This window comes from Lipotes vexillifer, unplaced genomic scaffold, assembly GCF_000442215.2.
Source record: "Lipotes vexillifer unplaced genomic scaffold, Lipotes_vexillifer_v1.1 scaffold371, whole genome shotgun sequence".
NCBI classification, from domain to species: domain Eukaryota; kingdom Metazoa; phylum Chordata; class Mammalia; order Artiodactyla; family Lipotidae; genus Lipotes; species Lipotes vexillifer.
The window spans coordinates 217,953-230,146 of NW_006786304.1; the positions used below are offsets into that span (position 1 = coordinate 217,953).

General features: G+C 55.9%; 1 protein-coding gene across 1 annotated transcript; it reads left to right on the top strand.

Moving 5' to 3' along the window:
• Nucleotides 1–3,055: 3,055 nt before the first annotated feature.
• KPTN (kaptin, actin binding protein) lies at nt 3,056–10,266 on the top strand. The gene is made up of 12 exons (XM_007458473.1): nt 3,056–3,328; nt 3,721–3,803; nt 3,901–3,985; nt 4,083–4,137; nt 5,377–5,452; nt 5,573–5,646; nt 5,860–5,969; nt 6,070–6,147; nt 6,922–6,997; nt 7,735–7,870; nt 7,957–8,139; nt 9,857–10,266. The coding sequence occupies exons 1-12, from the start codon at nt 3,106–3,108 to the stop codon at nt 9,983–9,985; spliced, it is 1,308 nt and encodes a 435-aa protein (XP_007458535.1). The 5' UTR covers nt 3,056–3,105; the 3' UTR covers nt 9,986–10,266.
• The last annotated feature ends 1,928 nt before the right edge of the window (nt 10,267–12,194 follow it).

Here is a 12,194-nt window from a genome sequence, read left to right on the forward strand (position 1 = left end):
CCCCCCCCGACACACAGAATCTTTGATTCAGACCTATTTGCTGTGGGTGCTGCCAGGGATCAGGGTCAGCATCTGGCCCCCCATCTCCCAACCAGCTGAGTCGTGAGTTTGGTGTCTGTCTCTCCACCTTTGTCCCACAGCCGAGCTCTGAGCCCACGTAGCCACCGTGATTTGCTGTCACTGCTGGGGTGGGCTCCTCCCCCACCCAGCACAGGAGCCTCCCAGCCTCCTGCAGCCCTCACCTCTCAGGGTAGTCCCAGGCCCTGGAGCTCTGAGGGTCATCCCCATGCCCACCCCTCCATCTCCACCCTGCGCTTCGAGGTGTTGGTGGGAAGCTGCAGCTGCCTGAGGAAGGAAATAAAAGACAACACTTGTGCATGAGTCTCTTCCTCCTCACCTCTGCTCCCTCCTCACCCTTCAGGGCCTGGGTCCCCTCTCCCTTGGCCCTCCCGCCTTGGGCTCTGGGCGTGCTTCCTGGGAAAGAAGAGGGCAGGCTTAACCAGGAGGATGGGCTGGGTCAGAGCCTAGAGAGGGGAGGCCCAGGGCTGGTGGGTTTGGGAGCCATGGGCTTGGGATCTTTGAGCTCTGGGCTTTCTGGTCCTTGGTTTCCTCAGCTGGGATGATGGGTACCAGTGCCCCTCCCCCAGAGCTGGCGGGAGGATGGATGCATCACCGGTGATAAGGGTTGGAGGAGGCCCACCAAGTCTTCCAGCCTCACACCCCACGTCCATATTTTCCTGCAGGGAGGGCTGAAAGCCCCAGTAGCACTGTTCCATCTGTCGAAGGGGGGGTGGGGGTGGGCGCGGGCTGGGGCGGGGAGAGGGAGCGGCTTTGGTGGGCGGAGTACAAGGAGGACCGAGTGGGTATGGTGAGTGGGAGAGGAAACAGCAGGAGCCCTTTGCCCAGGAAAGGAGGGCAAGAATCAGCCACCTCCTCCACACTCCAGCACGTGGGCCTGCCTGCCAGGTGGACAGTCTGATGTGCCTGTGCTTCCACCCGGCACTGGGCTGGGCCGGGCGCTCCCCACTTTGGAGTAGGGGAACAGCTGGAGGAGGGTCAGTGCCCAACTGCAGACTCAGTGTCACAGTATGTGGCATGAAGTCAGGAAGTGAACAGGGGCTGCAGAGGAGGTGCTACCTGGGAAACCAGGGCAGGCTCCTCGGAGAGCTGCCTCCAGCCTGGAGCCTGGAAAGAATTCAGGAAAGGTTCATGCTCAGTGTGTGTCAAGAGTGGCCTCTATGTGACATCCTGTCCTGCCCCTCTGTCCCCTTCAGCTTTTCCCACAGCTCTAATCGATTGATAATGGCTGCCTAGAGCTCAGTTAAGACTCCTGAGATCTCAGATTGATTACCAGTGTCTGCCTTGGCACAGACTGAAGAGTAAGTAGTGTGAGAGTCTGTTTGTGCCACCCATGACCTAAATAGTGATGCTCAACCCTGGCTGTGCTTTAAAATCATATTAAAAGTGCTCAAGCTTGGGTTGCACTCTGATAAATTGTGATTTGATTGAGCTTCCCCACCCTTTTGGTTTTGGAGAGTTTTTTTCCATAGGTGATCCAACTGTGTAGTTAGGGTTGGAAACCACTGAACAGGACAGTTCTCTCCTTTCCAACCCATCTGTTTATTCATTCACTCAAATATGAAGGGAATGTGGTTTCGCGGTTACCAAGGGAGGTTGAAGAAAACATTGTTCAGAAGCGGCAGAACCAGACCCCACCCCTTTTTACTCAGCAAGTATCTACTCAGCACCTACTGTGTGCCACGCCCTGGTTCAAACCCTGGGATTACAGCACTAAATTAGCATAACCAGATCTGGAGTGGACACAAACTCCTTTCTTTTCACCACCCTCCGGATCCAGTCTGCCTTTGAGAACTCTCCTCTCAGGTCTCTTATGCAACAGTGTCCCAGGTGCTTGGCAAAGGGCCTGGTACATAGTTTTGGGTTCTTAACATATTTACTAAATGCTCATCCCATGTCAGGCCTTGTGGGCCAGGCGTCGGGGATTTGACTGTGACCAAGGGAGATCCAGTCACTGCCTTCACAGATCTTGCAGTGTGTGTGCGTGCGTGTGTGTTTGTGTGTTTTCTTTCTGCATGGAAGCGGGTGACAGAAGATTACTCAAGGTGGCCAGGACAGCTGGCCAACTCATGTCTTCTGGAAATAACATACAGGTATACATATAGAGTCCCCCAAACCCTTGATGCCATTCTGGAGACAAAAAAGTATATACAGGAATCCCAGAAGACCTCATCCTGTCTCCACCACTTACTGTCATATCAGTCAAGGGACTTATTCTCCCCGAGCCACAATTTCATTCTCCAGAAACTGGGATAATAAACCTCTCTCCAAAGTTGTTGCAACAGTTTATGGAGATAAATTCATACAGTGGTCAATAAATGCTGAATAAATGAACGCGGGGTAACCAGAGCAGGGTAGTTGTGAAGATTCAATGAGATAATCAGCCAACATGACTGATAAAGTAGGCTTTCAGTAAAGAAGGTGGTGGTGATTGGCCAAGACAGATAGCTAGAACTTTTTCCTTGGGGTAAGAAGAATGCATTTCACCATTTTAAAGGTGATGTGATTAAAACAAACTGTGGAGCTATTGTGTTTGGGTTCCAATACTGACTGCTGCTTCTAGCTGTGTGATCTTAGACAAATTACCTGTCTGTGCCTCAGTTTCTTCATCGGTAAAACATATCATGGTACCTACCTTGAAAGCCTGCCTGTGAGTTTTAACTAAAAATTGATAGATGTAAAGGCTTAGAACAGTTCCTGGCACGTAAGGGCTATATTGAGCATTAAGGTTCTTCTTATTCCACCTTCCGCACCGCCCACAGCATGGGCCACCACCTCCCATCTTCAGGCCTTAATTAGCTGGCGGCAGTCACCTCGGCCCTGAAAAGGACCAGGCAGGAGCGCGCAGGCGCATTGAGGCAAAGTCTGGTGGGAAGCCCAAGCGGCCCGGCTGGCAGCCATCTTGGTAAAGGGCAGCGTCGACCGCTTCTCTACGTAATCAGTCTGCGTGCCCGGGCGGCACCCGGCGGTCCATGGCGTAGAGTGGGCAGCCGCGGGGGCTACGGGGACCAGTGTTTGAGGGGCGTGATGGGGGAGGCGGCCGTGGCCGCGGGGCCTTGCCCGCTGCGCGAGGACAGCTTCACACGCTTCTCGTCTCAGAGCAATGTGTACGGGCTGGCGGGCGGCGCGGACGGGCGCGGGGAGCTGCTGGCCGCCACCCTTAAAGGCAAGGTGCTAGGCTTCCGCTACCAAGACCTCCGACAGAAAATCCGGCCCGTGGCCAAGGAGCTGCAGTTCAATTACATTCCCGGTGCGTGGCGCCATGGGGCGGGGGGCTTGGAACGTAGTGCTGAGAAGGCTTCTGAGGCTCTGTCTGAGCCAGGTCATCAGGATGGGAGAATGGGATCAGGGTGATGGTGATTGAAGGGGGTCAAGGCTGGTAGTCTGGAGGCATTGGGGTCAGAGGACAGGGCTAATAGGGGCCTGAAGTACTTAGGGTTCAGGATTCCTCAGACTCAGAAACCAGGATCCCTCCTACCATGGTGATGGCGATGGTGATCAGGACTCACACCGTCCCAGAGGTCGTGATGACTTGTGGTGGTCAGAGATGACTGAGTCCTAGAGGTCAGGGCTCACTGTTGATTGGGAATATTGGGGTCACGGGTCTGCCTGAAACGTGAACTTTGAACTGTCCTCTCCCAGTGGACGCAGAGATTGTCTCCATCGACACCTTCAACAAGTCACCCCCAAAGCAGGGCCTGGTGGTGGGGATCACGTTCATCAAGGTACCCAGAGACCTACCCATTTTCTCCTCCTTACTGAGTCTGACCCATATCCCTCTTGCTGCCCCTACTCTCCCCTGAGGCCAGTTTCCTCTTCCAGGATTCAGGGGACAAGGGCAGCCCCTTCCTTAACATCTACTGTGACTACGAGCCTGGCTCTGAGTACAACCTGGACTCCATTGCCCGTAAGTGTGGCCTGGAGGGAAGGAGGGATGGGGAAGGGGGTTGGGGGGGGGGGGCTGTCAGGTCCCCTGTGCCCATCTGCCTGTACTCCCCCTGCAGAGAGCTGCCTGAACCTGGAGCTCCAGTTCACTCCTTTCCAACTGTGCCACGCAGAGTAAGTAAGCCACAGGTGTGATACAATAGGGAGTGTGTGTGTGTGCGTGCGTGTGTGTGTATGTGTGTTGGGAGGGCAGAGGCTGTAGCAAACTGGAGACCACAAACCTGCCTATAGACAATCAGACTAGTTTGTTTTTTAGAGCATCGTGCATTTAAGGTAGCCATGGACCAGACTTGGCTGATGGGCTACCATTTTGTTATCCCTGAACTAGATAATTTGAGAGTGAATGCGCTCCTGTGCTCCAGATGTGTAGAATTCTCAAATTCTAACGATCTAGATTTGGGCATTCCAAGACCCAGAAATGCCCATTTTCCTAGAGTTGTAAGCTCTGGGATTCCAAGATTTGAAAGTGCTACAGTTTGATGATTCTGAGATTCTGTAATATTAAAGCCCTAACATTGTCATATTCCAAGGAGATAGAATACAGACCGTCTAGAATACTGATGTTCTAGAATCCCAAAGTATAAGAATTCCATTCTAGAGCTCTGAATTCCAGAACACCAGTGTTCTAGCAGAGGGGTTGGCAAACTTTTTCTTTTAAGGCGCAGCTTCGGGGTCAGATAATCTCTATCACAACTACTCAAGTTGGCCGCCGTAGCAAGAAGGCAGCCATTGACACTGTGTAAATGAACGGGTGTGGCTGTGTTCCAATAAAACTTTATTCACAAAAACAGGCCGTGGGTTCTGGATTTGCCCTGCAGGTCATTATTTGCCAACCTCTGGTCTAGCAGATGAGAGTTCTAGAAACTGAAGGTTCTAAAGCACTAATGTTCTGGGTTCTACGATCTGGGTATTCTACCACTTCTGTAAATCTGAATGTCCACGATGGCAATTTCCAGAAGTTCTAGCATTTCAAAGGAGACAGGAAACACAACTTCTAGAACACTGGGGTTCTAGGGTAAAGAGGTGCTAGTGTTCTGAGGTTCTGCAGCCCATTCTAGAGCTCCATGTTCATTCCTGAATCCACATCCAGAATGAGGATTCTAGCAAGTGAGGGCTCTAGAAACAGAAGGTTCAAAAACACTGAGTTTCTGTGATTCTGAGACTGGAAAGTTCTAAAATCTGAGATTCTGTGAGGGCTAGTTTCTTTAATTCTCCACCCTGAGATCCTAGCTCTGGATCCAGTGTCTAGAACCCAGAATGTTAGGGTTCTCGCAGGCAAGAGTTTCTGCAAGAGGAGGATTTTAAAACACACGGACTCTACCACACTGGCATTCTAGATTTTTCTGCTTTCAGGGTCCAGGTCGGGGATCAACTGGAGACCGTGTTTCTCCTGAGTGGGAATGACCCGGCCATTCATCTCTACAAGGAGGTGAGGCAGGGGGAGGCTTGGTGGGCAGAGCCCTGCTGGGGCCACCATGGGCTGGCACGGGGCGCAGTGTGTGAGGCTGGCCACTGACTCCAAGCTGGTGGCGGGTCTTGGTTCCCCCAGAACGAGGGGTTGCATCAGTTTGAAGAACAGCCTGTGGAAAACCTCTTCCCAGAGCTCACGAACCTGACCAGTAGGTAGGAGAGGCCCTGACAGAGGCCAGTGGGAACCGGGGCAGGCAACCTCAGAGAAATCAGGTGGTGGGAATTGACCCCTAAAGAAATCAGGCCCAGCAGAGGCCCAAGGCTCTACTGGAGGTGGGGTGGGGTGGATGCTTCTAGGGAAGTGGAGGTGGGGGCTGGGGCCTGGTGACGGCCCTCAGGCCCCTCTGTCCACCCGTCCACCCCCAGTGTCCTCTGGCTTGATGTGCACAACCTGCCTGGCACGTCCCGGCGACTCTCAGCTCTCGGCTGTCAGAGCGGTTATGTCCGTGTCGCCCACGTAGACCAGCAGAGTCGAGGTGATGGCTGGGGCGGGGGCCCAGACACAGGGTGCGGGGCGAGGCCGGACTGGGGCGGGGGTGCTCGGGACGGGGCCCTGAGTCCTCGCCCTCCACACAGAGGTTCTGCAGACTTGGACGATCCTGCAGGACGGCCCCATCTCCCGAGTGATCGTGTTCAGCCTCTCGGCCCCCGAGGGTGAGCTCCGGGCAGGGGGAGGCCAGGCTGCGGGCTCGGCTCCTCCACCTGCATTTGTACCCCTCTCCCCACATGCCCAGCTCCCCACCATCCCTCGCTCCCCGCTGTGTGCCCCACTCCAGCCCGGGAGCTACAGTGTGCCCATTCCGTCCCCACGGCGCTCCTGAGCTTCAGCCCCTGTGGTGGTCTGGCTCGAGCGTTCACCCTGGAGTTGAACTTCTGCCTTTCCCTTGGTGGTCTGACCTTCACTGCTCACACTGGCTTCCTCGGAACCCCCTGTCTGTGGCCTCTTCACTCTGTCTCTTGCTGCCATCCAAGTACAGGCTTTTCTCACGGACTCAGCGCCGTCCCCCCACTCGGGGTCTCTCCTTTCGCCCCACATGTTGATCTGTTCCTCTTACTGCGGTCTGTCCTTCTCTGGCGTTTCTCTTGGCCTGACCTCTGTGGTCTTTCTTCTGCCCCTTCCGCTGTGGTTTATCCCCTGGTGCTCTCACTGTGGTCTAACCACAGACTTCTGTGCTGTCACCTAACCTTTGTCTCTTGTACCCTGGTGGTCTAACCTGGACTTTTAAAACTGTCATCCAACACCTCTCCCTCCTCCTGGCGTCTGACCTCCGTCATTCGCTCGTGGTCTAACCTCTAACCCTCCCCCTGTAGCCCAACCTCAGGGGTCTAACGTGTGTTCCTCTCAGGAATGGACGGGTGGGGAGGAGGGAGGAGGAGCCTGGAACCTGGCCCCTCACGCCTCCCCCACCGTTCACGTTCCTTCTCCAGAGACTGAGGACAGGCCACAGCGGGAGGAGTACAGCGTGCTGGTGGCCAGCATGTTGGAACCAGCTGTGGTGTATCGGTGAGGGCCCCGGGGCACGTGGGTGTGGGCTGACCCCATGCCTTTGCACGGTGATCTAACCTTGTCATTCTCCACAGAGAGTAAAGCTTTGGGTGTAGTGGTTCAGGGCTGGGCAGGTAAAGGTGTCTGTGTCCCAGGGGGAAGAGCATGAGTGTTTAAGTCTACAACTTGTAGGGCATGTGCTGAGGCCTCGGGTGGGAACCGAGATGTCCAGTCCTCCTGGGGTAGGTGGAGAGAGCATGTTGGCAAGTGTTTAACCACAGGCTCCATGTGGGAGAAAGCCCTGGCTTATGGGATCTGCCCGTTTCCGTGGTGTCAACACTCCCACCTCAGTGGATTTTGAGCCAGCAACGTGATGCCAAGCTGCTCACAAAGTTGCTGAAAATTTCCCAGTCGGCTCCCGTGAGCCAGTGCGAGCCAGCTGTGGCTGGGGCTGAGCTCTGAGCCTTCAGGAGGCCTCGTGGGTGTCCAGACTGGAGACAAGGGGCTCACCAGAAGGAACGGTGTGGGTTTCCATTTGGGAGCGAGACGGTCCCACCTCCAGGGGACAGTGTGGGTGTCCAGATCAGAGACAGTTTGAGCTCCCCTTGGTGGATATGAGGATGTCTAACTTGGAGACGAGGGTATCCAGGCTTCAGGAGGAACAGCACATCCAGACCTGACCCGTGAGGGTCTGGTGCTAAGGGTGGCGGGCACCGCGGTCGACCTCAGTCTCCCCGCCGTGGTCTGACCCTCAGGGACCTGCTGAGCCGGGGCCTCGAGGACCAGCTTCTCCTGCCTGGCAGCGACCAGTTTGACAGTGTCCTCTGTGGCCTGGTCACTGACATCGATTTGGATGGGCGGCCGGAGGTCCTGGTGGCCACCTACGGACAGGTGGGACCGGAGGGGTGGGGCTGCCGTGGCCTGTGTCCTCTGCCTCCTGCCTCTCCCCGTGTGACCCCAGTCCCCTGCCCCTGCAGGAGCTGCTCTGTTACAAGTACTGCAGCCCAGAGCGCGGGCTCCCCGGGGCCCAGCGTGGCTTCCGCTTGCTGTGGCAGCGGAGCTTCTCTAGCCCCCTGCTGGCCATGGCGCACGTGGACCTGACCGGGGACGGGCTGCGCGAGCTCGCTGTGGTCTCCCTGAAGGGCGTGCACATCCTGCAGGTAGCCAGGGGCCCCGGAGACGGGGCCTTAACACCCGCCTTATTGAGAGCACGTTCTCACGGGAGAGGGGCAGTCAGGCCTTGGCCCGATCCCTCTGGAAACTGGAGGCTGGGCCCCGCTTCGGGCAAGGGGGTCATTGGCTGCAGGCCCCATCTTGGGGGAGGCAGGCGGTTCCTGTTGGTCAAGGAGAAGGGAGGTGCTGGGGGCACTCACAGCTGAAGGGCGCTCAGCCACAGCATCCATCACCCCCGGCCCCCTGGCCTCCCTCAGCCTCCCGAACGTCTCTACTTTGTTCCACCTGCTTTGACCATGTCCCTTCCCTGTGGCCGAGCCTGGATCTGCCCCCAGGACCTGACCTGCACTCTTCCACTGCGCCCTAACCTTGGCCCTCCTACTGCAGCCACCCTTTCTTCCACCTGTGTGACCAGCTCCATTCTGCCTGTGGTCTAACCTTCAGCCTCCTTCTCCAGCTTTCTGCCATAGTCTGACCTCAAACCCTTCCCCTTTGGTCTAACCACTGAACTTTCTACTGTGGTCACGCCCGTGACCTGTGGTCTAATGTCCAGCCTTCTCCTGTACTTTGACGTCTCACCCTCCGACAGCAGCTTAACCGCCCTTACGATTTAATATCCCACCATTCCAATGGCCCAGTGTCCAGCCTGGAACCTTCCGTTGCTGTTTAACCTCCAACTAATATGTCTGACCTCTGACCTTTTCACTACGGCCCGGCCCCAGCCCTTCAGCTATGATGTACCTCTGTTTCCTGATCGGATGTTTGCCTACCCCTTCCCTCTGGTCTGACTCCAGGCTCCTTTCCCACGTGGTCTAACCTGGGTTCTTTCTACTGGAGTCTAACCTTACTGTCTCCACTGCAGGCTTTGCTGGGGCCTTTTCCTTCAGTCTAGTCATCAGCGGAATGGTCCAGGTTAGACCTCGTAGAGATAGAGGTTGGACCCCAGTGGAAAAGTCTGAGGTTGAACCACAGTACGTGGGACAAAAGTTAGACCCTCGAGTAAAACGGAATGAGGAGAGGTCTGAGGTTAGACCGCAGTGGACAGGGCTGTGGTCCATCTGTGGGAGAAGGGGCTACCCTTCTGCTGTGGTCTCAGCCTCCCAGCATCCCTCATTGTGATCTCTTTCAAGCCATTCCACTGTGATCTCCCTTCCGTCCCTTCTGTCAGGGGCTAACTTCAGACCCTCCAACCAGGGTCTGGCTCCGTCCCTTGTGTGGTGACATATTCCTCTCTTTTCCACTTTGGTTTGGTCTTTCTCTGTCTTGTGGGCCTAACCTTTTCTGCCAGGGTCTCACCTTTGTTCCCCCTGCTGTGGACTAACCTCAGCCTCTCTCGGGTGGTCAAGCCTCACCCCCAATATAATGCGAGCTCTCTTTTATGTTTTTTTGTTTGTTTGTTGGGGTATAGTTGTTTTACACTGTTGTGTTATCTCCGTTATGTTTTGATCCATCCCCGTCCCCTCCACTGAGTTCTAACCTCAGACCCACACATCTGGGGCTGGGCTTTGTCCCTTCCACCGGAAATTCACTGAAGGCCGTCCCCCTGGGTCTGACCTTCACCCCATCACAGAGACCCATTCTAACCCCACACACAGACCTTCCACCGTGGCTGCGCTCTCAGCCTCTGGGGGTTGGGGTGGGGGGCGTGTAACCTGCACCTTCCAGCTCTGTCTCAGCCCTGCCATCCTCTCTCATTCCCCACAGCACAGCCTGATCCAGGCCTCGGAGCTGGTTCTGACCCGGCTTCGGCACCAAGTGGAGCAGAGGAGACGTCAGCCACAGAGGCTGGGGGACAGGGTGGGTGCCGGGCCTGCTGAGACCCCGGCCTCCTGAGTACCCACCCGCTGCCCACCCCAGGTTCCTTGGGGTGCCCGCCTCCAGCTCTTCATGGCGGGGGAAGCATCCTGAAGGAGGCACTGGTCTCCCCAGACACCCCAGGGTGGTGGAGCGGTGGGTCCTGCTGTGGCTCCGCCCCAGCGTGCCCTGTGACCCCCACTCCCCTCTCTGTGCATCAGTGTCCCCATTTGAAAATGGGATGATCCCACCCCACCCCGCCTCTGTCCCCTTGAGACTCGGTCACTGGTGATTATTTCTGTGTCCAGAGGAACCAAACTTGCACTTGTCTCCATTCTTTTGTTCGGCACACGTTTGATGAGGAACAACTGTTGCCAGGCTCCGTGTCGGGAGCCGGACTCACCCAGAAGAATGGAGGGAGGGGACTTTGGGGATTGGGGATCCAAGGTCAGACCCAGCCGCCGGACTGAAATGGGATCGTAGTGTAGATTTCAGAGGAAAGAAGGGAAGTTAGGCACTATAGGAAGTTAAACCTCCATAGGAAAGACTAGAGTATAAGGGAAAGGTTTGTAGGGTTAGATCTCTGAGGTTAGACCTCAGTGGAAAGCTCCGGATCTGAGGTCAGGGCTCAGTGGGAAGATAAGGAAATTGAGCCTCAGAGGAGAGGATGTGGGTGGAAAGGACTGTCGTGGGGAAGCCATGGTCAAACTGTAGCAGGGGATCTGAGGCCAGACCCCCTGTGAATAACGCTAAAGTTGGACCCTAGCAAAAATTAACTATGGTTACACCTTGCGCCAAGAGCCAAGGTTAACACCCAGCAGAAGTGATCAATTTAGATCTCAACTGGGGAGTCCTGAGATGAGCCCCAGGCTACACTGTCCTGGAAAGGGCTAAGGGTGAGCCTAGTTGAAAAGCCCAGGGGATTGGGAGACCAGGAAGTGGGAGACAAGGCTAATTCCCTGCCCTGTGGCTGTAGCGATTGCCCCTCCTGTGGCCACTTCTGTGGCACCAGGAGAAGGAATTGAGGCCTACGTCACAGGGACCAGTGGAGGGCGGGGACAACGGAACAAATCTTGCCAGGAATAGAATCGGGTCGGGAGGGTGGGGGAGCGATTCCTGAGCGGGGTCCAGGCTGGTTGTGGGACCTTTGCTGCTGCAGGGTTTGGGTGGGACCCCTGCTTCCTGCGGGGGAGGGGCAGGCACCATGGTGGTTCTAGCCATCTGTCTACCTCCTGCCATGGAAGTCCACCTGTCAGTCTGACCATCTGCACCAACAGTGAAGACTAAGCTACCAGTGCCCCACAGTGGGTCTTCAGGAGGCTGGAGCCTACCAATTCTTGGCCACCCCTGTCTTCACCTCACCTCCCAGGACCCAAGCATGGGAAATCACAGGGAGCCAGAGCTGGGTGGTCTCCCTCCTCTCCTGGCAGTGGGCCCGGGGGTGTCCAGCCAGGACTGGCGATGGGCATGGGCCATTGGCAGCACCAGGGTCTCCCTCCTGCTGCCCATCTGCAGAGGCTGAGTGTTCCATCGCCTCCTGTCCTGGGCAGGACTGGGACCCTAGGGTGGGATCTGGGGCATTTAAGTAGTGATGTTCTGGGTCTGTGAAGTGTGTGCACGTGTGTGTGTGTTCACCATTTCAGGACTCGTGAGTTTGTGTTCCCGGCGCCTGCCCGGTCCTTCGCAGCTCGCTGCCTAACTTCTTGCCAGTCCCTCAGTCTGGGACAGTGTGTAGTGTAGCAGTTAAGGGTAGAACCTGAAGCCACACTTCACCACTCTGTGCCTCAGTTTCCCCATCTGTAAAATGGGGCTAGTAGCATTTACCTCACAGGGTTTTTGGGAGGGTCGGGTCAGTTGCGTCAACATGTGTCAAGCGCTTATTAAAAATGTTATAACAATGCCTGGCACATAGTAAGGGCTGGAAGCCCCTTGTGAATGGCAACTGTTGTTATTATTATTAATGGGTGCCTTTGTGGTTGTTTCTGGCTGGCTTTGTCAGCAGGCACAGCATGTGAATTTGGATCTGACTCCGGCTAAAAACATTCTTGCCCTCCCCCCAGTTCTGGGAGCCTGTGACTATTTGTAGCTGTTTTGCCTCGTTGGCCCTTGTATGGATCAGCGAGTGTGTGTGTGTGTGTGTGTGCGCGCGCGCGCGCGCGTGTGCCCTCCGCCACTGTCCCTTGCCTGTGGTGCTGAACCCAGAGGGTGGGTGGGAGGCTTGGGCTGCTTCGTCTCCCCCCACCCCACC